The sequence below is a fragment of the Siphateles boraxobius genome, unplaced genomic scaffold (genome assembly GCF_051911475.1).
Source record: "Siphateles boraxobius isolate OS27281-9 unplaced genomic scaffold, OSU_SipBor_1 4, whole genome shotgun sequence".
NCBI lineage: Eukaryota > Metazoa > Chordata > Actinopteri > Cypriniformes > Leuciscidae > Siphateles > Siphateles boraxobius.
This window is the reverse complement of record NW_027509030.1, coordinates 862,501-885,513: the sequence shown is the minus strand read 5'-3', so window position 1 is coordinate 885,513 and position 23,013 is coordinate 862,501. Positions and strand designations below refer to the sequence as shown.

General features: G+C 39.3%; 1 protein-coding gene across 1 annotated transcript in view; it reads left to right on the top strand.

Moving 5' to 3' along the window:
• The first annotated feature begins 329 nt into the window (after positions 1-329).
• Positions 330-23,013, top strand: part of naga (N-acetylgalactosaminidase, alpha) — a 25,420-nt gene continuing 2,736 nt past the window's right edge. The window contains exons 1-8 of the mRNA XM_077197560.1: positions 330-487; positions 3,264-3,417; positions 3,898-4,038; positions 8,326-8,537; positions 9,356-9,450; positions 10,019-10,180; positions 20,730-20,927; positions 22,925-23,013. The exon at positions 22,925-23,013 is cut by the window's right edge and continues 52 nt beyond it. Coding sequence (XP_077053675.1) covers positions 3,266-3,417; positions 3,898-4,038; positions 8,326-8,537; positions 9,356-9,450; positions 10,019-10,180; positions 20,730-20,927; positions 22,925-23,013 — 1,049 coding nt within the window. The 5' untranslated portion in view covers positions 330-487; positions 3,264-3,265. The remainder of the gene's footprint in view (positions 488-3,263; positions 3,418-3,897; positions 4,039-8,325; positions 8,538-9,355; positions 9,451-10,018; positions 10,181-20,729; positions 20,928-22,924) is intronic.

Below are 23,013 nucleotides of genomic sequence, written 5' to 3'. Positions count from 1 at the left end.
ATTGTCCATGTGTGTACTGTATCCACTGCTTGTTGTATCTTATTTACAATGTGATTGATATTTCTTCCCCTTTTCCACATTGCTCCATCATCTGCAAATAAAGCTACACCAATAGACCTTTCTACATTTATAAATATCTCATTTATCATTACTGAAAAAAAATAATGGGCTAATAATACTCCCTTGAGGAGTACCATTGTCTACCTCATACACTTCACTCAAAACCCCATTTACTTTAACTCTAATTTTCCTCCCAGATAAAAAGGATTTTAACTCGAAATCCTGTATGTGAACTTCCTCATGAACCATCGGTCAGCTGATGCTGCGTCACATGACATGATGTGGTCACATGACCGGCTGGATCAAACACACACACACACACACACTGAGAGAGAGAGCGAGAGCTGTTTCCAGCAGCAGAACCGAACCGAACCAGAAAAGCAGTGACATCTGATTCGAAGTGAGAGAAGATCTGGATCCGGATCCGGTGAGTGATGAAACTATAATCGTTCGCGTGCATCAGTTTCATTCAGGTTTTTAACTCTATTCTGATTCATCTGATCAACATAGTTCTATAGAATATCAATGCATGTGGAGATTTAAACAATTCTTCATTTATATAGGCTATAATGTATGCGATGCACATATAGATTCGTGTTGTGCATTCTAGCAGGAAGTGTCTAACAGGAAGTAAAAGACGCGCTCGTTTATTGTGATTAGTTATTATTAAAAATGAGGTTTGTTGTTTGTTCCAGTAGGCTATATATATATATATATATATATATATATATATATATATGAGGAAGATTTTTTAAGGTTAGGGTCCTTTAGAGTGTTTACTCATTACCTGTGCTTGTGAATGTCACGTGTGTGTTGTGTGAATCATGTGACACTGACAGGTGTTTCTCTCATGATGTTTACAACAGACATTAAAATAAAGTTTTAGTAGTGTAAAATATAATTTAATTAGTCTAATTCCACATTAATGTTGTGTTTGTGTTGGTTGAAAACAATGTAATCATTCAGTGTTTGTGTCAAAAGTTCCAATTATAATGTTCATTGTTGCATTTTTTTACATTCAAATTGCTACATTTGGACAAATAGAATGTAACATCACAGTTTTATATATCATTATATTTGTATTTGACATTGTACCGACTTGATCTAAATAATGTCACTAATGTCTTATGAAGTTGAAGGCGTTTCATAATTGAATTCAATACAATCTGTATAAATAAATGTGACTTAAAATAAAATTACATTCTTACTTCCTGTGAAGTAATTAAATTCACATTCAATTTACGTTTATTTGTACAGCACTTTTCACAATACACATCAAAAGCAGTTTTACATAAAGTGCATGAGTCCATATTACAGTTTACAGTGATCTGTTATCAGAGGAAACTGTCTAAGTTATGGACTTCAGAAATGTACATATACAAAGTCACAGTTAGCTAAAAATAAAATAAATTTAAACAATGTAATAATTTAATGCAGAAACAATGAGCTCGTTGAAGTAATGAATACAAGGAAGACTTTCTTTTCTCAACTCAAAACAAGTTGATTTAAAAAGCCTTCAGAATGAGTGCAGTGGTGGTAAGTAACGAAGTAGAAATACTTCGTTACTTCACTTAAGTTTTTTTTCCGGGGATCTGTACTTTACTTGAGTATGTTTTATTTGCATCTACTTTTACTCTTACTCCACTACAATATTAAAGACAAAGTTTACTTTTTACTCCGTTACATTTCCCCCATGCCTGCTCCAAGTATTTAATACACTGGCTTTCCAAACCAATGAAAAACTTGGTATTATTTTGAAAAAAAGAACGCACGAGCTCTTTGCCAGCATAAGCTCACATAGCAGTCAGTTCGCCATTGTGGAAGATGACCGCAGAAACAGGTGAAGGTGCAGCTCTGCCCAGCAATGACCCAGAGATTCCCGCTTGCACTGTATCTTGCACATCTTCTGTTTAATGCAGCTAATGTTATGGAACATGTCTATTGCAGAGCTGCCAACTCTCACTCATTCAGACACACGCAATCGACACTTTCCACACGCTCTCACGACACACATCCATTTTCTCACGCAGAGGAAAATCGCGTAGCAAAGAGGACATTGACACCGACAGACAAGACAGATTAGGTTACTTTTGATATTAAATAAATTCTCAGCTCTCAGATTCTGTCAATTTTATTACGAAATTCAAACAATAAATACCGTTTTGGAGCTTTTAAATGTGACGTGACAGATAGCTAGCGCCTGCTATATGGGGTGCCGTTAATCTCTTTACTACTAGTTAATTGTAAAAAAACACAAATGAACAATAATAGGTAGCCTATGTTGAAAGATACAGTACAACTTACCGAAATGTATATACCTTATACATAATATCAATAAATCAGTGTTTTTCAACCGCAGAAAGAGGTCAGTAAAACAGCTGGAGAACAATATGTCACATAACGTTACATTTAGGCTACCTCAGAAAAAAAAACAAAAAACATTTAATGACCATAGCACGTTAGTTTGTTAGAAAAATTAGTATTTTATAATATAAATTATTATTAGTATAAATTAGTATTTTGCTAAATATGTGCACTATATATGTATTATATTTTTACTTATATCATTAAAATATTATAAAGTTGTTATTATAATAAAAATCACATGTATTTTTAACATTTAATAATACCAGCTGACAGGGCTCTCTGTAGCCTATGTTTACAGAATTAGGTGAGATTTTCTTAATTTAAAAATTAACATGTATCTACTGTACCAAATATTTATCAAAATGAATCTATATTGAATCAAGATCGGAATCAAACCACAATAATTGAATTGAAATTGTAGAATTTGTATCAAAGAATGGCCTACCAGTCATTGCACCATAATATGCTGTCACTAAACTTAATGAAATTGTTTAGAATTGATGCAAGGTGCTTCGTTGTCTCTTGACTGATTGCAAATCTAACAAATTCTTAATTGCAGTATCTAATAATTTGTTAAATTAAAACATTGCATATCACTCCCAAAACAATTGATCTGTTTAATTATCAATATTTACAGTTTGAATATTTACTTTTTTCTTTCGGTACTTAAGTACGTTTTAAATCGGATACTTTTGTACTTTTACTCAAGTGATGTTTGAATGGAGGACTTTCTACTTTTACTGGAGTCATTTTTTATTTAGGTATATATACTTTTACTCGAGTATAATTTTTGAGTACTTTTACCACCCCTGAATGAGTGTTAATATGTGTTTCAGATATGCAGTCAGCACTGACTCTGGTTCTGGCGTTCTCCTCGGCCACCTTGGCTCTGGATAACGGTCTGATGAGGACCCCTCCCATGGGCTGGTTGGCATGGGAACGCTTCCGCTGTGACATCGACTGTCAGAACGACCCGCAGAACTGCATCAGGTGATCCAGAACCAGCCTTTCATTCGCATATTTCACTGATGCAGAACCAGAATTTCATTTGCATAATTTAAAATAATTAATAAAAATATTTAATTAATTTAAAATTATTTCTGTTTATTTCCAAGGCACCATTTCTAATATTATCTAATATCTTATCTAATATTTATTCAAATTTTTATTTCAGCATTATTTCAGTTAATACAAATTTTTTCTAATTTTTACTAATATTTTGTATTCACTTTTATATTATCATTTTCCATTTTAATTGTAGTGTATTTTTTATCTTATAGTTTTATATATAATAGTTTTATATCACTATTTAGGTTAAATTTATTTTAATTTCAGTTTTTACTTCAGTTATAATTTATTTGTTTCCAGTTAATAATTTTATTGATTTAAATATAATTCTTTTCCGTTCATTGCCAAGGAAGGCAACGTTTGTAATGTTTTCCTCTAATGTTCGCTGTGTTGTTCCTGCAGCGAGTCGCTGTTCACAGACATGGCCGACAGACTGGCGGAGGACGGCTGGAGAGAGCTGGGTTACGTCTACATCAACATCGACGACTGCTGGTCCTCCAAACAGAGAGACAATCAGGGCCGACTGCAGGCCGACCCTAAACGGTGTTGACCTCTGACCTCTGACCTTCTGATAGTAGATTAGAGCCGCACAATTAAAATCAGTGAAACCGCACACGATGTGGCAAAGGCTGCGATTATTTTATACAAAGCTTGTCAGTGACAAACGGCTGATTGGTAGTAAATGCTCCATCTGAACACCAGAGGACGTCTCACGCACACACACACACACACACACACACACACACACACACATGCACTCACACACACACACACACACACACACACACACTCCACCTATCCATCTGAACACCAGAGAACGTCTCACGCACACACACACACACACACACACACACTCCACCTATCCATCTGAACACCAGAGGACGTCTCACGCAAACACACACACACACACTCCACCCATCCATCTGAACACCAGAGGGCGTCTTACACACACACACACACACACACATACACACACTCCACCTATCCATCTGAACACCAGAGGGCGTCTTACACACACACACACACACACACATACACACACTCCACATATCCATCTGAACACCAGAGGGCGTCACACACACACACACCACATATCCATCTGAACACCAGAGGGCGTCTCACACACACACACACACACACACTCTCGACATATCCATCTGAACACCAGAGGGCGTCACACACACACACACACACACACTCCACCTATCCATCTGAACACCAGAGGGCGTCACACATACACACAGACACACACACACACTCCACCTATCCATCTGAACACCAGAGGACGTCTCACGCACACACACACACACACACACACATACACACTCCACCTATCCATTTGAACACCAGAGGGCGTCACACACACACACACACTCCACCTATCCATTTGAACACCAGAGGGCGTCACACACACACACACACACTCCACATATCCATCTGAACACCAGAGGGCATCTAACACACACACACACACACTCCACCTATCCATTTGAACACCAGAGGGCGTCACACACACACACACACACACACACACACATACTCCTCATATCCATCTAAACACCAGAGGGCGTCACACACACACACACACACACTCCACATATCCATCTGAACACCAGAGGGTATGGCAAGCCGTTTTAACTTTTATTCATTTCCAGGATATGAATTCTTGATATCAACAATTAAATTTTTGATATCAACAATTACATTTTTGATATCAACAATTACATTTTTGATATCAACAATTTAATTATTGATATCAACAATTTAATTATTGATATCAACAATTTAATTCTTGATATCAACAATTAGATTCTTGATATCAACAATTGAATTCTTGATATCTGTAATTGTATTTTCACTAGTGAAATGTCACCATAGGCTGCCATTCAAAATTAATTGTTGATATCAACAATTGATTTCTTACTAGTAGAAATATAATTTTTCATATCAATAATTACATTGTTACTAGTAAGAATGTGAATTCCTGATATCAATAATTCAATTGTCACTAGTTGAAATGTCTATTCTTGATATCAACAATTTAATTGCTACTAGTAAAAACTTTCATTTTTGATATCTGAAAATGTATTTCTGATATCAATATTATTTCAGATATCTAAAATGGCTTTCTTACTAGTAACAATCACATTCATGATATCAGCAATTAACATAGTCACTAGTGAAAATGGAATTATTGATATCAAAAATGAACATTGTTACTAGTAGCAATTCAATTGTTGATATCAAGAATAGACATTTCAACTAGTGAAAATTGAATTCTTGATATCAAAAATAAAGGTTTTTACTAGTAAGAATTGTATTTCTGATATGTGAAATTGGAATTGCAACTAGTAAGAAATCAATTATTGATATCAACAATTGATTTTGAATGGCAGCCTATGGTGACATTTCACTAGTGAAAATACAATTACAGATATCAAGAATTATAGTTTTTACTAGTTGAAATACAATTCTTGATATCTAGAATGAGCATTTTAATTAGTAAAAATGTGATTGTTGATATCAAGAATTAGCATTGTTACTAGTGGAAATGTAATTTCTGATATCAAAAATTGCCATTGTTACTAGTATAAATCTAATTCCTGATATCAATAACTATAATTTTAACTAGTTAAAATTGAATTGTTGATATCAAGAATTCATATCCTAGAAATGAATAAAAGTTAAAACGGCTTGCCATAGAGGGCATCTAACACACACACACACACACACACACACACACTCCACATATCCATCTGAACACCAGAGGGCATCTAACACACACACACACACTCTCCACATATCCATCTGAACACCAGAGGGCATCTAACACACACACACACACACACACACTCCACATATCCATCTGAACACCAGAGGGCATCTAACACACACACACACACACACACACACACACACACACTCCACATATCCATCTGAACACCAGAGGGCATCTAACACACACACACACACTCTCCACATATCCATCTGAACACCAGAGGGCATCTAACACACACACACACACACACACACACACACACTCCACATATCCATCTGAACACCAGAGGGCATCTAACACACACACACACACACTCTCCACATATCCATCTGAACACCAGAGGGCGTCACACACACACACACACACTCTCCACATATCCATCTGAACACCAGAGGGCATCTAACACACACACACACACTCTCCACATATCCATCTGAACACCAGTGGGCGTCACACACACACACACACTCCACATATCCATCTGAACACCAGAGGGCGTCACACACACACACACACTCCACATATCCATCTGAACACCAGAGGGCGTCACACACACACACACACACTCTCCACATATCCATCTGAACACCAGAGGGCATCTAACACACACAGACACACACACACTCTCCACATATCCATCTGAACACCAGAGGGCGTCACACACACACACACACACTCTCCAAATATCCATCTGAACACCAGAGGGCATCTAACACACAAACACACACACACACACACACTCTCCACATATCCATCTTAACACCAGAGGGCATCTAACACACACACACACACACATCAGTCCAGGAAACACTATCGCTGTTTTTGAATAAACTGAAGATTGAAACGCTTTGATTGATGAAACATGAGTAATAAACACACTGAGTAATAATCACTGACGAGTTACGCATAACTAATGATCACAGCCTTTGCGATTTCATAATCGAGATGAGCCAAATCGGTTTAAAGGTGCATTGTGTGATATTTAGGAGGATCTGTTGACAGAAATGCAATATCATAAACATAACTGTGTTTCCAGTGGTGTATAAAGACCTTACATAATGAACCGTTATGTTTTTATTAGCTTAGAAAGAGCCGTTTCTGTCTACACACACCGCGGGTCTCCTTACATCCACATGTTTCTACGGTGGCCCCGAACGGACAAACGCGTTTCGTCACTATGTTGTTCTTCGTGTAAAGAAGCTGCTAAAGTCAGCGAATAAAACACTGACACAATGATGAACAAGTAACAATAATATTCGCAGTAACATCGTTTTACTGAATAATTAAGTAAATATAATTTCTTTGTAAAGAAACCTCATTGCTGAACTGGCTACTCTCTGCTGTCTCGGACGACGACATCACTTCCTTCCGGCCACCGTAACTTCTGTTGTGTGCAATTCACAGCCTCACCACTAGATGCCGCTAAAAATCACACACTGCATCTTTAAAGGGATAGTTCACCCAAAAATGTAAATTCTGTCAGTGTTTACTCTCCCTCATGTTGTTCAACCCCGTAAGACCTTCGTTCATGTTCGCAACACGAATTATGATATTTGTGATTAAATCTGAGAGCTGGATCACTCCTCCATAGGCTTCTAAGGGATTGACACTTGTTCCCCGAAAAGTTATTAAAGACATCGTTAAAATAGTCCAAGTGACTACAGTGGCTCAATCTTAAGTTTATCAAACGACGAGAATACTTTTGTGCGCAAAACTAACAAAAATAACGACTTTATTTCAACTATTGATTTGCTTCTCTGTGGGTGTCGAGTGAGTTCACTAGTGAAACAGCGCAGCGCTTCTGTGTTATACGTCACATGCAGGCTCACTATTGGCTGACACTGGTCATGTGTGAGATGCATGTGATGTGTTCCGAAGATGAACGAATGTCTTACGGGGTTGAACAACATGAGGGAGAGTAAATACTGACAGAATTTACATTTTTGGGTGAACAATCCCTTTAAGGGCGATTACATGGAGAATGCGATTAATCGTGCGGCTCTATAGCGATGCATCACTCCTTCATCACATGTTATTGTGAATCTCTGCAGGTTTCCACATGGCATTCCTCGTTTGGCGCGTTACATCCATGATCGCGGGTTAAAACTGGGTATTTATGGAGACATGGGCACACACACGTGTGGCGGATATCCGGGAACAACTCTGGATAAAGTGCAGACGGACGCGCAGACGTTTGCGGACTGGGAAATCGACATGCTCAAGCTGGACGGCTGTTACTCTAACTCCACCTATCAGGAACAAGGTGAGAAAACACACAATATTCCTCATTATAATAATTAATATGCAGAATAAAGGGGCGGGGCCTGGTTGAGTTAGTTAGTAGTGTGTTAAACTGGCGGTTATGGTAAGGGGTCGGGACATTTCCCAAGCACACACGAAGCGCTCGACCAATCACAACACACTGCGACGAATCCGAGCACAGTGTGCTTTTCAGAAGGAGGGGCTTCATAGAGACAGGAAGTAAACAGAGCGTTACTGACAGACTGGGAAGAGAGGAGCCGCAACAATGGAGAATATGAGGAAAATAATAAACATTCAAGCAGGAAAACCTGTTCTAGTAGAGCCTGAAACACCAGCAAGACTTTGAGAAAGGACATAATAGGGAGAAATTAAGCTTTTCGAAACTTTTATTCAATTAAAACCGATTGTTTAGTAAAATGATTCACTCTCAAACTCCCACACGTGTAAAGTGTAAATGCAGTGAAAACTCATGCATAAAAAACACCTTTTACAAACCAAATACTCAAGCTTGATTAATCAGACGTTTAATTATACAAATGTGCCGTTAAATGTCTACAGATTTATAAAACTGATCCAAGAACAGGTAAAAAATCGTAGAAAGTGGTTCATTGAAACCATTGAAGTTTCGAAAGACTCCGAAGCCTCGTTTGCTAAAATCACGTTAAATCAAATCACCTTTATTTATAACGAGTTTTTATTATACAGAGATGGCGTCACACACACGCTCATGTTTATTACAGTCTATGTTTGAATCACAAATGATTCGAAAGGTTTCTGCTCCTGTTCTCATAATCTTGTGTTGATTATATTTAAACACAGGTTATCCAATGATGTCGAAGGCCCTGAACGCTACGGGCCGTCCCATTGGCTACTCTTGCAGTTGGCCCGCCTACCAGGGCGGACTCCCGCCTAAAGTGAGTACATTTAGTGTAATATCTTTAATCTGAAGCATGGAATTGTATTATATGATTAATAGGGGTGTATCGTGTCACAATATATTGCGTGTCGTGTATAGTATAGTATATGTATTGTGTATAGTTCACCCAAAATAAAAATGAATGTGTGAGTCTGTGAGAGAATTTTTTTGTCAGTTCTACATTTAACTGCTATATATAATGTATAATAATGCAGGTCCTGATAATGACAAATGTCTTTTACCGGTAAAGAGTGGCCTATACATTATTTTAAATAAACTTACGCAATGAAAGAGTGCAAGCATTCGTCTAAAATAATTATATTTTCAGCTTCAGAATCATAATATTGTTATTCTGGTGTCTCTATTGTTCATTGTGTTTCCAGCAGCAAATCCAAGCCTAATCATTTACACACACAATGTTAAATCAAATTTAGCATTTTAATCAACAGGACGTATTTTGTTCACCTTGTATCACATGTCTTGTAGTAACGCAGTGATATAGTTTCTTGAGTTCAGGATCGTGATATGAGTGTATCGTTAAATCACTAATGATAACTGTTTCTCAGGTGAACTACACGCTGCTGGGTCAGATCTGTAACCTGTGGCGTAACTACGCTGATATCCAGGACTCGTGGGATAGTGTACTGGGAATCGTGGACTGGTTCTTTGGAAATCAGGACGTTCTGCAGCCCGCGGCCGGCCCGGGTCAGTGGAACGACCCCGACATGGTGAGCTCATTACCACTGCGTTTACACCGGCACAGAAACCATCTTTCACTCACATCTGGCTCAGATCGGAGTTTGTTGCACACGTGCATTAGGCGTATTTGCGTATTCCCACCACTTTATGCCAGGGTCGATTGTGTCCCCACTGCTTTTGAAACCTCTCGTGTGCACGATTTACTAATACAAATAAATAAAACATCTCCAGTTAACTCTAGCATAACATTAATTTCGTTTGTTTATTAAATAAGATCTGAAATGTGTTGTTTTTTAAATCAAGTGACCAAAGAGCTCGTTGCCGCTGCTGTCAGTGGCGCGGATACGGTGTTGTGTTGAGGTTCGCGCACAGTCTTCTCACGGACGCGCGCTTCAATCCATTCCTCTATTCGTTACGGTGAAATCATAAAACATAATGCACACAAACGTGTCCCTGCTTGATATACAACCACTAATAAACAATCGGTTTTGATGAGGAAAAAAAATATATTCTTCTTAGTGCGGATTAGAACCCAGAACCTCTGACACTGGACCATTAAAGTACATACATATAGGGACGTCACGGCATTTGGAGCAGCCAATTGACGGAATAGAAAATGCTGTACCGCCGGTGATAATACAGCTCGTCGCGAAATATTTCTATCATGCCCGAGCGATGCTGTGCAGTTGGATGCGATCAGATACGTGATCATACAAAAGGAATATCTTTAAACCGTATCACAAAAGAAACAAAACGGAGAAACAAGGGGTTGGCGGCAATAAACAGGCAAAATGCTGATGGCGGTGTTTGGCTTCCAACTCAACACAGTCCATCTCAACACAGTCCAACTCAACACAGTCCAACTCAACACAGTCCAGCTCAACACAGTCCGGCTCAACACAGTCCGGCTCAACACAGTCCGGCTCAACACAGTCCAACTCAACACAGTCCAACTCAACACAGTCCAACTCAACACAGTCCAGCTCAACACAGTCCAACTCAACACAGTCCAACTCAACACAGTCCAACTCAACACAGTCCAGCTCAACACAGTCCAGCTCAACACAGTCCAGCTCAACACAGTCCAACTCAACACAGTCCAGCTCAACACAGTCCGGCTCAACACAGTCCAACTCAACACAGTCCAACTCAACACAGTCCAACTCAACACAGTCCAGCTCAACACAGTCCAGCTCAACACAGTCCAACTCAACACAGTCCAGCTCAACACAGTCCAGCTCAACACAGTCCAGCTCAACACAGTCCGGCTCAACACAGTCCGGCTCAACACAGTCCAACTCAACACAGTCCAGCTCAACACAGTCCAACTCAACACAGTCCGGCTCAACACAGTCCAGCTCAACACAGTCCAGCTCAACACAGTCCAACTCAACACAGTCCAACTCAACACAGTCCAGCTCAACACAGTCCAACTCAACACAGTCCAACTCAACACAGTCCAGCTCAACACAGTCCGGCTCAACACAGTCCAGCTCAACACAGTCCAGCTCAACACAGTCCAACTCAACACAGTCCAACTCAACACAGTCCAACTCAACACAGTCCAGCTCAACACAGTCCAACTCAACACAGTCCAGCTCAACACAGTCCAGCTCAACACAGTCCAGCTCAACACAGTCCAGCTCAACACAGTCCAGCTCAACACAGTCCAACTCAACACAGTCCAGCTCAACACACGCGGCTTTGCAGTCTTCATTTTGGATCAGGTAAGTTGTCCCCTCGAAGGCTAATGAATGATTTCTCGGAGTTCGGGATCAAATGTTATAAATCCACTGTTGCCATAGAAATCCGCAATGTGTGTGTGCACTACCATTCAGCATAACATAATCGCGCGTTTTAGCCGGACACATCAGGTTCCCAATTTTACGAGATATATATATTTTGCTTTAAACAGAAAATCATTTGTTAATCAAATGTTTAGCTGTCGCCCTTTATGATAGATCTATTGTGCATTTTTTTCACGGTTCTAACGGTGTATGGGTTGACTACATTTTTCTACTTTTTTTTGTAGCAGTGAAACAATTAGCTAGAAACATTAAATTATATTATTAGTATAATAATATACTAATAATATATATTACCTACGGCAATGGATCTATTATTAGGGGTGGCCCACCTAACAACATATATTAGATCTCATTAAACGCAATGTACACACACCTGTCTCACCCACTTTGTAAAGTTACGTCACTGCACACGTGTAAACACAAAAATCAGCGTATAACCGATTTCTTCTCATCCGATCTGAGCCACTTCCAAATGTGGTTTTAAATCAGATCCATATCTGATATCTGGACACCCGACCTCCGTCTACACACACACTTATTCCTCCACACGGCGAGCGTGACACATTTATTCACAAAGACCGCATTTTATGTTGTATTATGAGGCAGGCGTGCCTGTATGCGCTCGCTCACAGATTATATTCTCGCTCATATTATATAGAACTTTGTTTATCTTTGTAATGAAAATAATTGTACAACACAGAAACATTCAGGAGCTGTTTTTCAACCGTGACTTTTATGAATAAAACAGCTTCACTAATCACTACTGAAAGCTTCATTATATTTCTCAGCAATGAGGCGATATCTTCACTGTAATTAAACCAACAAGCTTCACTATTAGGTTACTCGCTCGCCCATGCTCTATCTCTCTATCTCTCTCTCGCTCTCTCTCTCTCTATCTCTCTCTCACTCTCTATCTCTCTCTCTCTCTATCTCTCTCTCTATCTCTCTCTCGCTCTCTCTCTCTCTATCTCTCACTCTCTCTCTCTCTCTCTCTCTCTCTCTCTCTCTCTCTCTCTATCTCTCTATCTCTCTCTATCTCTCCCCCCCTCTCTCTCTCTCTCTCTCTCTCTCTCTATCTCTCCCCCCTCTCTCTCTCTCTCTATCTCTCCCCCCCTCTCTCTATCTCTCTCTCTCTCTCTCTCTCTCTCTCTATCTCTCCCCCCCTCTCTCTATCTCTCTCTCTCTCTCTCTCTCTCTCTCTATCTCTCCCCCCCTCTCTCTCTCTCTCTCTCTATCTCTCCCCCCCTCTCTCTATCTCTCTCTCTCTCTCTCTCTCTCTCTCTATCTCTCCCCCCCTCTCTCTATCTCTCTCTCTCTCTCTCTCTCTCTCTCTATCTCTCCCCCCCTCTCTCTCTCTCTCTCTCTATCTCTCCCCCCCTCTCTCTATCTCTCTCTCTCGCGCTCTCTCTCTATCTCTCTCTCTCTCTATCTCTCTCTCTATCTCTCTCTCGCTCTCTCTCTCTCTATCTCTCACTCTCTCTCTCTCTCTCTCTCTCTCTCTCTCTCTCTATCTCTCTATCTCTCTCTCTCTCTCTATCTCTCCCCCCCTCTCTCTCTCTCTCTCTCTCTCTATCTCTCCCCCCTCTCTCTCTCTCTCTCTCTATCTCTCCCCCCCTCTCTCTATCTCTCTCTCTCTCTCTCTATCTCTCCCCCCCTCTCTCTCTCTCTCTATCTCTCCCCCCCTCTCTCTCTCTCTCTCTCTCGCTCTCTCTCTCTATCTCTCACTCTCTCTCTCTCTCTCTCTATCTCTCTATCTCTCTCTCTCTCTCTATCTCTCCCCCCCTCTCTCTCTCTCTCTCTCTCTATCTCTCCCCCCTCTCTCTCTCTCTCTATCTCTCCCCCCCTCTCTCTCTCTCTCTCTCTCTCTCACGTGGTGCATGTTGGGAGGTTGTGGGTGAGAGTAGTGCTGGGCGGGAGTGAAGCTGTGAAAGTTTCACCTTTTTTGTTTGTTTGTTTTTTTTCTTCAATCTTTTTTTTCTTTCTTTTTTTATTTTTGTATGGTTTGGTATTAGTTAGGGGTTTTTTTGAGGAAAGTGGGAGTCGTGTAAGAGGAAGATGGCGTTCCATGCGGAGACGCCATCTATCTCTCTGCGCAATGGCTTCAGGTGTATGCCGGAGGACGGAGTAACGGTGGAGGATGTTTTAATTGCGGTAGGAGAGAAGGTAGGACATGATCATATTTCTTCTGCTTCTAGAATGAATAGAGCTGTAGTCGTTTTTTTGAAACAACAACAACTTGTAAATCAAGTGATTGAAAGTGGGCTTATCATTAAAGATGAACTAGTGCAAGTTACACCGCTGCATAATGCATCGAGTAGAGTAGTGATTTCGAATGTCCCGCCGTTCATCTCTGATGATGTATTAGAGCGTGAATTAGTGCGGTTTGGAAAGATTGCGAGTCCTTTCAGAGCGATTTCTCTGGGGTGTAAGAACCCGTCATTGAAGCATGTTATGTCTTTCAGGAGACAGGTTTACATGTTTTTAGAATCACCAGACCGCACACTTAACGTTTCTTTTCGCATAAAACATGAAGGGGGAGCATATATGATTTATGCAACTACCGGAAGCTTGCGTTGTTTTGAATGCGGTGATGTCGGCCACAAACGGCAGATGTGTCCGCATAAAGATCGTGGACAGGAAAACATTGGCCCAGTGATAGAGAATGATGCTCAGGCTTCATCAATACAAACAGGTCAGGAGGAGATTTCAGGCCTCACGGAGGTAAGGCAGTCAGAGGTGAACGTGGCTTTAAATGTAGCGGTGAATACCTCAGAGATACCAGTGGTAGCGGCAACAAGTTCATATACTGGTGATGATGTGGTTAAGAGTAAAGAACACTTAGTTGTTGAACAGGACAATAAATGTGACGAGAATGTATTGCCAAGTACTAGTTCTGCTCAGTATGTGTGTGACGCAGAGAAGAGTCGAACAGATTCAATGACAGCAGCAGAGGATGATTTGTCAGATGAGTCTGCTTCTGTGGTGGATATGGACTCCTGCTCACAGTATGGGTTTGAGGAGAGCTCTCAAGATCCCCACAAGGAACTCTCTTTATATACTTTAGAGGAAATTGATCAGTTTCTGGATAATACTTTTGGAAAGCAGGTTGATGTTAAGGAATTCTTTCCTGATGTAGAGAAATTTGTTAAGTCAGTTACATTTCATCAGAAGACTGTTGGGGTTGATCTCCTGAGTGAAAAGAAGAGGTTTCGTCTAAAGAAGCACTTAACCACTGTTAGAAAGGCTCGGAAAATAGAGAAAAAGAGAACGTCAGAAGTACTGTTGTAATTGCTGTTTTTTTAAGCTTCACATGGTGTCTTTTTCTATTTTTCTGCTCTTTTCTGCCTGTCTGCTTTTTCTTCCAGTTTTTTTAATGGAAGTATTGAGGGTTGGCTCACTCAATATTAATGGTGGAAGGGATGAATGTAAGCGTGCTCTTGTATCTGAAACAATAGAGCAAAAACAATTAAATGTTATTTTTCTTCAAGAAACACATAGCGATATTGCTAATGAATTTGAGTGGGGATTATGGTGGAAAGGGCAATATATACTTAGCCATAAAACAAATGTGAGTGCTGGGCTGGCAATCTTATTCTCTCCCGATCTAAGAGTTAATGTTTTAAAAAAAGAGGAACCTGTAAATGGAAGATTAGTAGTAGCAAAGGCTGATATTGATGGAGTTCTTTTTTACTTTGTAAATGTATATGCACCTAATGTGGGACATGAACGAAAACAATTTTTCAGTATGTTAAGAAATGCTCTAATGTTATGTGCAGATGGGAATATAATCATGGGAGGTGATTGGAATTGTACTGAGAATTTTACTATTGATCGCACAAGTGAAGAACCTCATCTTCAGTCTTCATCTCAATTATCAAAAATAATTAGAGAAATAGATCTTTTAGATATGTGGCGGATCAAACATCCACAAGCGAGACAATATACTTGGATTAAAATGACAGATAACAGAGTCAGCGCTGCTCGATTGGATAGGATCTATATGTCCAATCATCTTAGTAGTCGGAGTATTGATTGTTGTATTATTCCAGTAGGGTACACAGATCATCATTTGGTTTCTCTTACTATAAATATGTCCAAGTGTACAAAGAGGTCTTCTTATTGGCATTTTAACACTAAATTGCTTCTAGATCTTAATTTTTGCAAACATTTTGAGACTTTTTGGCAACAGTGGAGATTGTGTAAAGGCACTTTTGAAAATTTAAAACAGTGGTGGGAAATAGGGAAAACAAACATTAAATTGTTTTGTTTGCAACATACTGCTAATTCCACTATTAAATTGAGAGAAAATATTCAGTCAATTGAAAAGGACATATCAAATATGGAGGTGGATCTAATTAATAGATATGATCCTAATCTGTTCAACAACCTGCAAGAAAAAAAAAGAGAACTGGGGTTGTTTTTGAATGAAAGGGTAAAGGGAGCTCTTGTAAGGTCTCGTTTTGTCTCTGTTAATGACATGGATGCTCCTAGTGCTTATTTTTTTAATTTGGAGCACAAAGTGGCACAACAGAAACAGATGTCATGTCTTCGCCTTCCTGATGGGAGGGTGACCAGTAATATTATGGAGATGAGGCATCATGCAGTGACTTTTTATTCCAGTCTTTATGCTGCTGAACAATGTGATATTGACTGTGCCGAGCAGCTAATTCAAGACTTGCCTCAAATAGACTCAGACTCTAAGACTGCCTTGGACACTGAACTATCTCTTCAAGAACTCACTACTGCAGTCGGTCAGCTTGGTATTGGACGATCTCCTGGTATTGATGGGTTGCCGTCTGAATTTTACAAGCGTTTCTGGAACTGTATTGGAGAAGATTTGTATGAGGTTTTCCGTGAATGTAGCAAAGATGGTTGTTTGCCTATATCTTGTCAACGCGCTGTGCTATCTTTATTACCAAAAAAGGGAGATTTATCTCTTTTAAAAAACTGGAGGCCTGTTGCACTACTGACTACGGATTACAAAATTATGTCTAAATGTCTTGCTAATAGACTTAAAAAATATCTCAACTTGATTGTACAAAAAGATCAAACTTATTGTATCCCAGAAAGAACAATAATGGATAATTTGTTTTTAATTCGGGATATTTTAGATATTTGTAAAAGTTTTGAACTGAAAGTTGGTTTAATTTCTTTAGATCAAGAGAAAGCCTTTGATCGGGTTGATCATGGTTATCTTTTTTATGTTTTAAAAGCTTTTGGTATTGGTGATTCTTTCTTAAATATGGTTAAATTGCTGTATTCTGGTGCTGCTTGCATTGTTAAAGTGGGAGGTGGGTTAAGCCGGCCAATCCCAGTCTCAAGGGGTATCAGACAAGGTTGTCCTTTATCAGGGCAACTATATAGCATTGCTATTGAGCCTCTTCTTTTTAATTTACGTAAAACTTTGTCTGGTTTTATTGCTCCTGGTTTATCTCAGAGTTCAAGTATTACTGTAAGTGCTTATGCTGATGATGTGACTGTGTTTGTTAATCATGAAAAAGACATTAATGCTCTGGTTAATGCAATCAATGTGTATGAGAAGGCCTCATCGGCGAGAGTGAACTGGGAAAAAAGTGAGGCTTTTTGGGCAGGGCAGTTTTCTGTTGAAAATCTTCCACAGTTGCCAGGAGATCTTACATGGAAAAGAGAGGGATTAAAGATTTTAGGTGTTTATTTTGGGAAAAGTGAGTATCAAAAGTTAAATTGGGAGGGTTTAGAGGAAAGAGTGTGTACCCGATTGTCTCGCTGGAAATGGTTGCTACCCCAGTTGTCCTACAGGGGAAGAGTTTTGGTCGCTAATAATTTAGTGGCTTCTACTCTTTGGCATAAACTGTGTGTACTGCAGCCACCTACAGGATTAATTCAAAGCATTCAAAGGAGGTTGGTGATTTTTTTTTGGTCAGGACAACACTGGATTCGAGCAGTGGCTTTGTATCTCCCAGTACAAGAAGGCGGGCAGGGCTTGGTGGATATTAAGTCCAGGATAATGACTTTTCGGCTGCAGACAGCCCAAAGACTCTTGTTTAATAAAAACTCTGCCTGGATGGACACTGCAACATCTCTTTTGAGGAGGGCAGGTGGAATGGGCTTTGACAAACATTTGTTTTTAATGCAATTGCAAGAGAAAGAAATGGCGGATCTCACCCCCTTTTATAGATCTGTGCTGGAGGCCTGGAAGGTCTTTATCGTGTCAAGATCATCTAATACACCTGCTGGTCATTGGTTGTTTGAGGAACCTTTGTTTTTTAACTCCTTTTTATCTTCAAGACTGTTGTCATCTGAAAATGTGCGAGCACGACTGTTAGCGGCTGGGTGCAAAAAGCTGGGACATATCCTGAGAAGTGATTTGAAAGACTTGAGTCAAAGAAGTGGTGTGAAATCAATCCGGTTTTTACAACAGTGCATTGCACGGATTTTCAAGGATTTGAGCGCAGATTATCAAGTTTTTTTGAAAGACCCAGACGCTCTAAATGAGTGGGTTGAGGGGTATGGTCATCTTTTTCCATTAATCAATGTAAGCCCGGCTGTGGGAGACTGGGTAGAAGATGAAAGCCGTTTACTGACTCTGAAAACACCAGTTTTGGAAGGTTTTGATTCTGCTGGAAAGAAATCTCTCTATTTGATATGTGTTAAAGTTTCCAACATGCAGTTTTTGAATGGAGTTTCTTCAACAAGATGGACACAGTTCTTTGGATCTGACTCTTCCCCTAAAGGCAGCTGGCGTACCCTGTACAAATGTCCGATCGACAAGAGGACAGGTGACCTCCAGTGGAGGATTGTACATGGGGCAATAGCTACAAACAGACATGTGGTACATCTCAATCCTAGTGTTGGGGTGGGTTGCCCATTTTGTTCTGAGACAGAGTCAATTTTTCATCTTTTTGTGCAGTGTTCACGATTGGATAATCTTTTTGATTTTTTAAGAAATTGTTTTATGTCCCTGGGTGAAGTTTTTTCTTTTCAATTGTTCATTTTCGGGCCAAAGTATACATTGCAAAAGAAAAATGTGACGGTTTTAATTAATTTTTTATCTGGCACTGCAAAATTGGCTATTTGGAAGACAAGGAAAAACAGACTGTTGGGGCAAAGGTCAACAAGCGTTGTGCCTATGTTTTTAGGTTTGGTAGCTTCTCGAATTAGGGTGGAGTATGCATACTACAAGTTGGTGGAATCTCTACCAAAGTTTAGAGTATTATGGGGAATAAATGAAGTATTATGTACACTGTATGATAATGAATTGGTTCTGAGGTTTTGAAAAAAAAAAAAGGGGGGGAAGTAATCATTCATTTATTTAAAAAAACAAAAAATTTGTGTGTTTTTGTAAATCTTTTGTAATAACAGCGAGTAAATTGTAATAATAAAGGTGAATTTAATCCTCTCTCTCTCTCTCTCTCTATCTCTCCCCCCCTCTCTCTCTCTCTCTCTATCTCTCCCCCCCTCTCTCTATCTCTCTCTCTCGCGCTCTCTCTCTATCTCTCCCCCCCCCTCTCTCTCTCTCTCTCTCTCTCTCTCTATCTCCCCCCCCCCTCTCTCTCTCTCTCTCTCTATCTCTCCCCCCCTCTCTCTCTCTCTCTATCTCTCCCCCCTCTCTCTATCTCTCTCTCTCGCGCCTTTTCTCTATCCCCCCCCCTCTCTCTCTCTCTCTCTCTATCTCCCCCCCCTCTCTCTCTCTCTCTCTCTATCTCTCCCCCCCTCTCTCTCTCTCTCTCACTCTCTATCTCTCCCCCCTCTCTCTCTCACTCTCTATCTCTCTCTCTCGCGCCTTTTCTCTATCTCTCCCCCCCCCTCTCTCTCTCTCTCTCTCTCTCTCTATCTCCCCCCCCCTCTCTCTCTCTCTCTCTCTCTATCTCCCCCCCCCTCTCTCTCTCTCTCTCTCTCTCTCTATCTCTCCCCCCCTCTCTCTCTCTCTCTATCTCTCCCCCCCTCTCTCTATCTCTCTCTCTCGCGCTCTCTCTCTATCTCTCTATCTCTCTCTCTCTCATTAAAAAAATTAGATCTGAGCTGTAGATAAACAGAAATTATTTCCGGAGTATAAATCTGTTCAGTGTATATGTGGACTGTATCATGACAGCTGTTTATTGTCCATGCTTGCAAATAATCATGACCACCCGACCATGTGCATAGTAAAACGATTACCGAAAATCATTTTGGGCGGGATTTAATGTAAACACAGATATCGGACACAGTCCTGTCTAAAGTGAATGTAAACAGAAGTGACAAAAAATCAGATGTGTGACCCTGGATCATAAAACCAGTCACATGTCTCACGGGTATATCTGTGGCAATAGCCAACAATACATTTGTATGGGTCAAAATTATAAATTTTTCTTTTATCCTGAAAATCATTAGGATATTAAGATCATGTTCCATCAAGATATTTTTTACATTTCCTACTGTAAAAATATAAAACATTTATTTTTGTGAGTGAATGCTGCAAAATCAGGAACATAAATGCACAACTTTAAAGGAGATTTTCTCAATGTTTCGATTTTTTTGCATCCTCAGATTCCAGATTTTCAAATAGTTGTATCTCAGCCAGATATAGTCATATCATAACAAACCACACATCAATGGAAAGCTTATTTATTCAGCTTTCATATGATATATACATCTTTAAATTGATATATACAATTTAAAAAAATGACTTGTTTTGTGGTCCAGGGTTAGGGTCTGTTAGATGGGATCTGTGCGTTAAGACTTGGAGTGTAAATGCAGCCACTGAAAACCATGATTTATGCTAATGATTTATGCTAATTTGCATCATCCTCAGTTGCTGATTGGAGACTTCGGCCTCAGCCTGGACCAATCGCGCGCTCAGATGGCGCTGTGGGCGATCATGGCCGCTCCTCTCTTCATGTCCAACGACCTGCGTACGATTAGCAGCGCCGCTCGCACAATCCTGCAGAATAAAGTCGCCATCGCCATCAATCAGGACCAGTTGGGCGTCCAGGGCAGACGCCTGTTCAAGGTCAGTAATATACAGGATTGGGTTTCACGGTTGCATTAGGCTCTTAGCAGGGTTATTGACTAAAACTTAGACTGTTAAAAACGTTAAATGAAATATAAATATTTGTAGAAAACATTAAACGAAATTAAATAAAAAAAATAATAATATAATAAAATAAAATGACAAAAGCAAATTGCTAAAATTAAAGGGGCTATGTGTAGTTTTTAGCGGCCTCTAGCGGTGATGTTTTAGATTGCAACCAATTTTTACAAGAAACGCTCGTGCGCGTGCTCGAACTCAAGAGCGAGCACTCATGGTACCGGCCACACACACCGGAGAAAGCATCACAATAGGGATGAAAGCCAACTCCGGGTCTGTTTTTATACCTAAATATATACCTAAAACAAAGCGGAAGTCTCTCCATAATTCAAACGCTCTGCCGATGTTGAGCCGTGTTTTCATCCGAAGTTGATCCGATTCACGTTTGGCCAGACGAGCTTCAGCAGATAAAACTTTTTTTGTTTGTTTTTTATGTGGAGTTTGTGTTGGAGTGTGTGTTGTGCTGGAGGCAGGTTGTGTTTGGTGTTATCAGACTCATGTAGTTCTGCAGTGCCGTCGCATAGACTGTATATAAAAAGGAGAGAGGCTCGGGAGCGCGCGTGCACGTCACATCCGACCCGGAGCCTTCACATAGAAATGGGAATACTGGCCTTCAGAGCTAATAGCAAAACCCGACAAGTGGATCATTGTAATGTGTGATTACAACCCTTCACACACAGGCAATAAAAAAAGGATTCAATTTAGAAGAAAACTACATATAGCACCTTTAACTAAAATGAATGCTAAAAATAATAGCTAATTCAAAATATTAATAAAAATGCAGGGGTATTGACTAAAACTAAGACTATTAAAAACATTAAATGAAATGTAAATCTTAACTAAATATAATAAAAAATTTAGATTTAAAAAAACAAACACTAAAAATATAAAAATAATAGCTAATTCAAAGTATTAATAAAGGTACTCACTTTTACACTGCACTGTATATTTTATTTATTCATTTAAATATTGTAGCATTTATTATTTAAACTGATTTGTATTACTTTATTAATAATGTAATATTTTGACAGTATAATTTATTATAATTAATAATCAAATGTATTTATTTAATAATATTTTAAGCCAAGACACTGAAAAGGTGAAAAGGGTCAAATTTAACAAATAGATGTCAAGCGATTACATTTTTTATATAATTAATTGCTTAACATGCCGATTAATTAATCATGAAATTTGACTGAGAAACGATCCTCAAAAGATCATTTTTGTGTTTAATGCGAATGGCATCAAATAGACATTAGAAAAATATCTTTAGAGAGATGTGTTTAATAAGATTCAACATAGAATTTATTACTCATAAATGTTTAGCCATGTTTTTTTTTTTAAAAAGCTGCATCTGAATTGATATTTAAATATATTTATAGGCCGAAACAGTTTGATTACCAACATTCTTCAAAATATCTTATGTTCCATTAAAGAAAGAAAGTCATACAGGTTTGAGCCGACATGAGGGAGAGTAAATGTAAAAAAAAACAATACTGAATTTTCCCTTCTAACACTGAACTATCCACAAAATATGATTTTTATTTATTTATTAAAAATGCTGAATCATTCAGGAATGAAGTAAGTGGCTCTCTATATGAATGAGTCATTGAATCATCGGTTCACCTGATTGATTCATTCAAAACACTGATTCATTCAGAAACGAAACTTGAGCTTATTGGACATATTGAGCAAAAACAGACAATATTGTGTCTTAAATATTACAAAAAATTAACTTCTTTTTTTTATTGAACTGTTGTATAAAATCAGTATCGCATGTGCATTTGTGTGATATTGATTAACTAGATCATATGATATAAACATGAGACAAAAACTGCATTTTTGAGCTCAATAACTGAGCAGTGCATGAAAAAGGCAGTATTTTGCACGGTTTGAAGCGATGCTTGTGTTTCTCTCAGGAGAAGAGTGGGATCGAGGTGTACCTGCGACCGCTCTCTAAAGGAGCCAGCGCTCTGGTGTTCTTCAGCAGGAGGACCGACATGCCGTA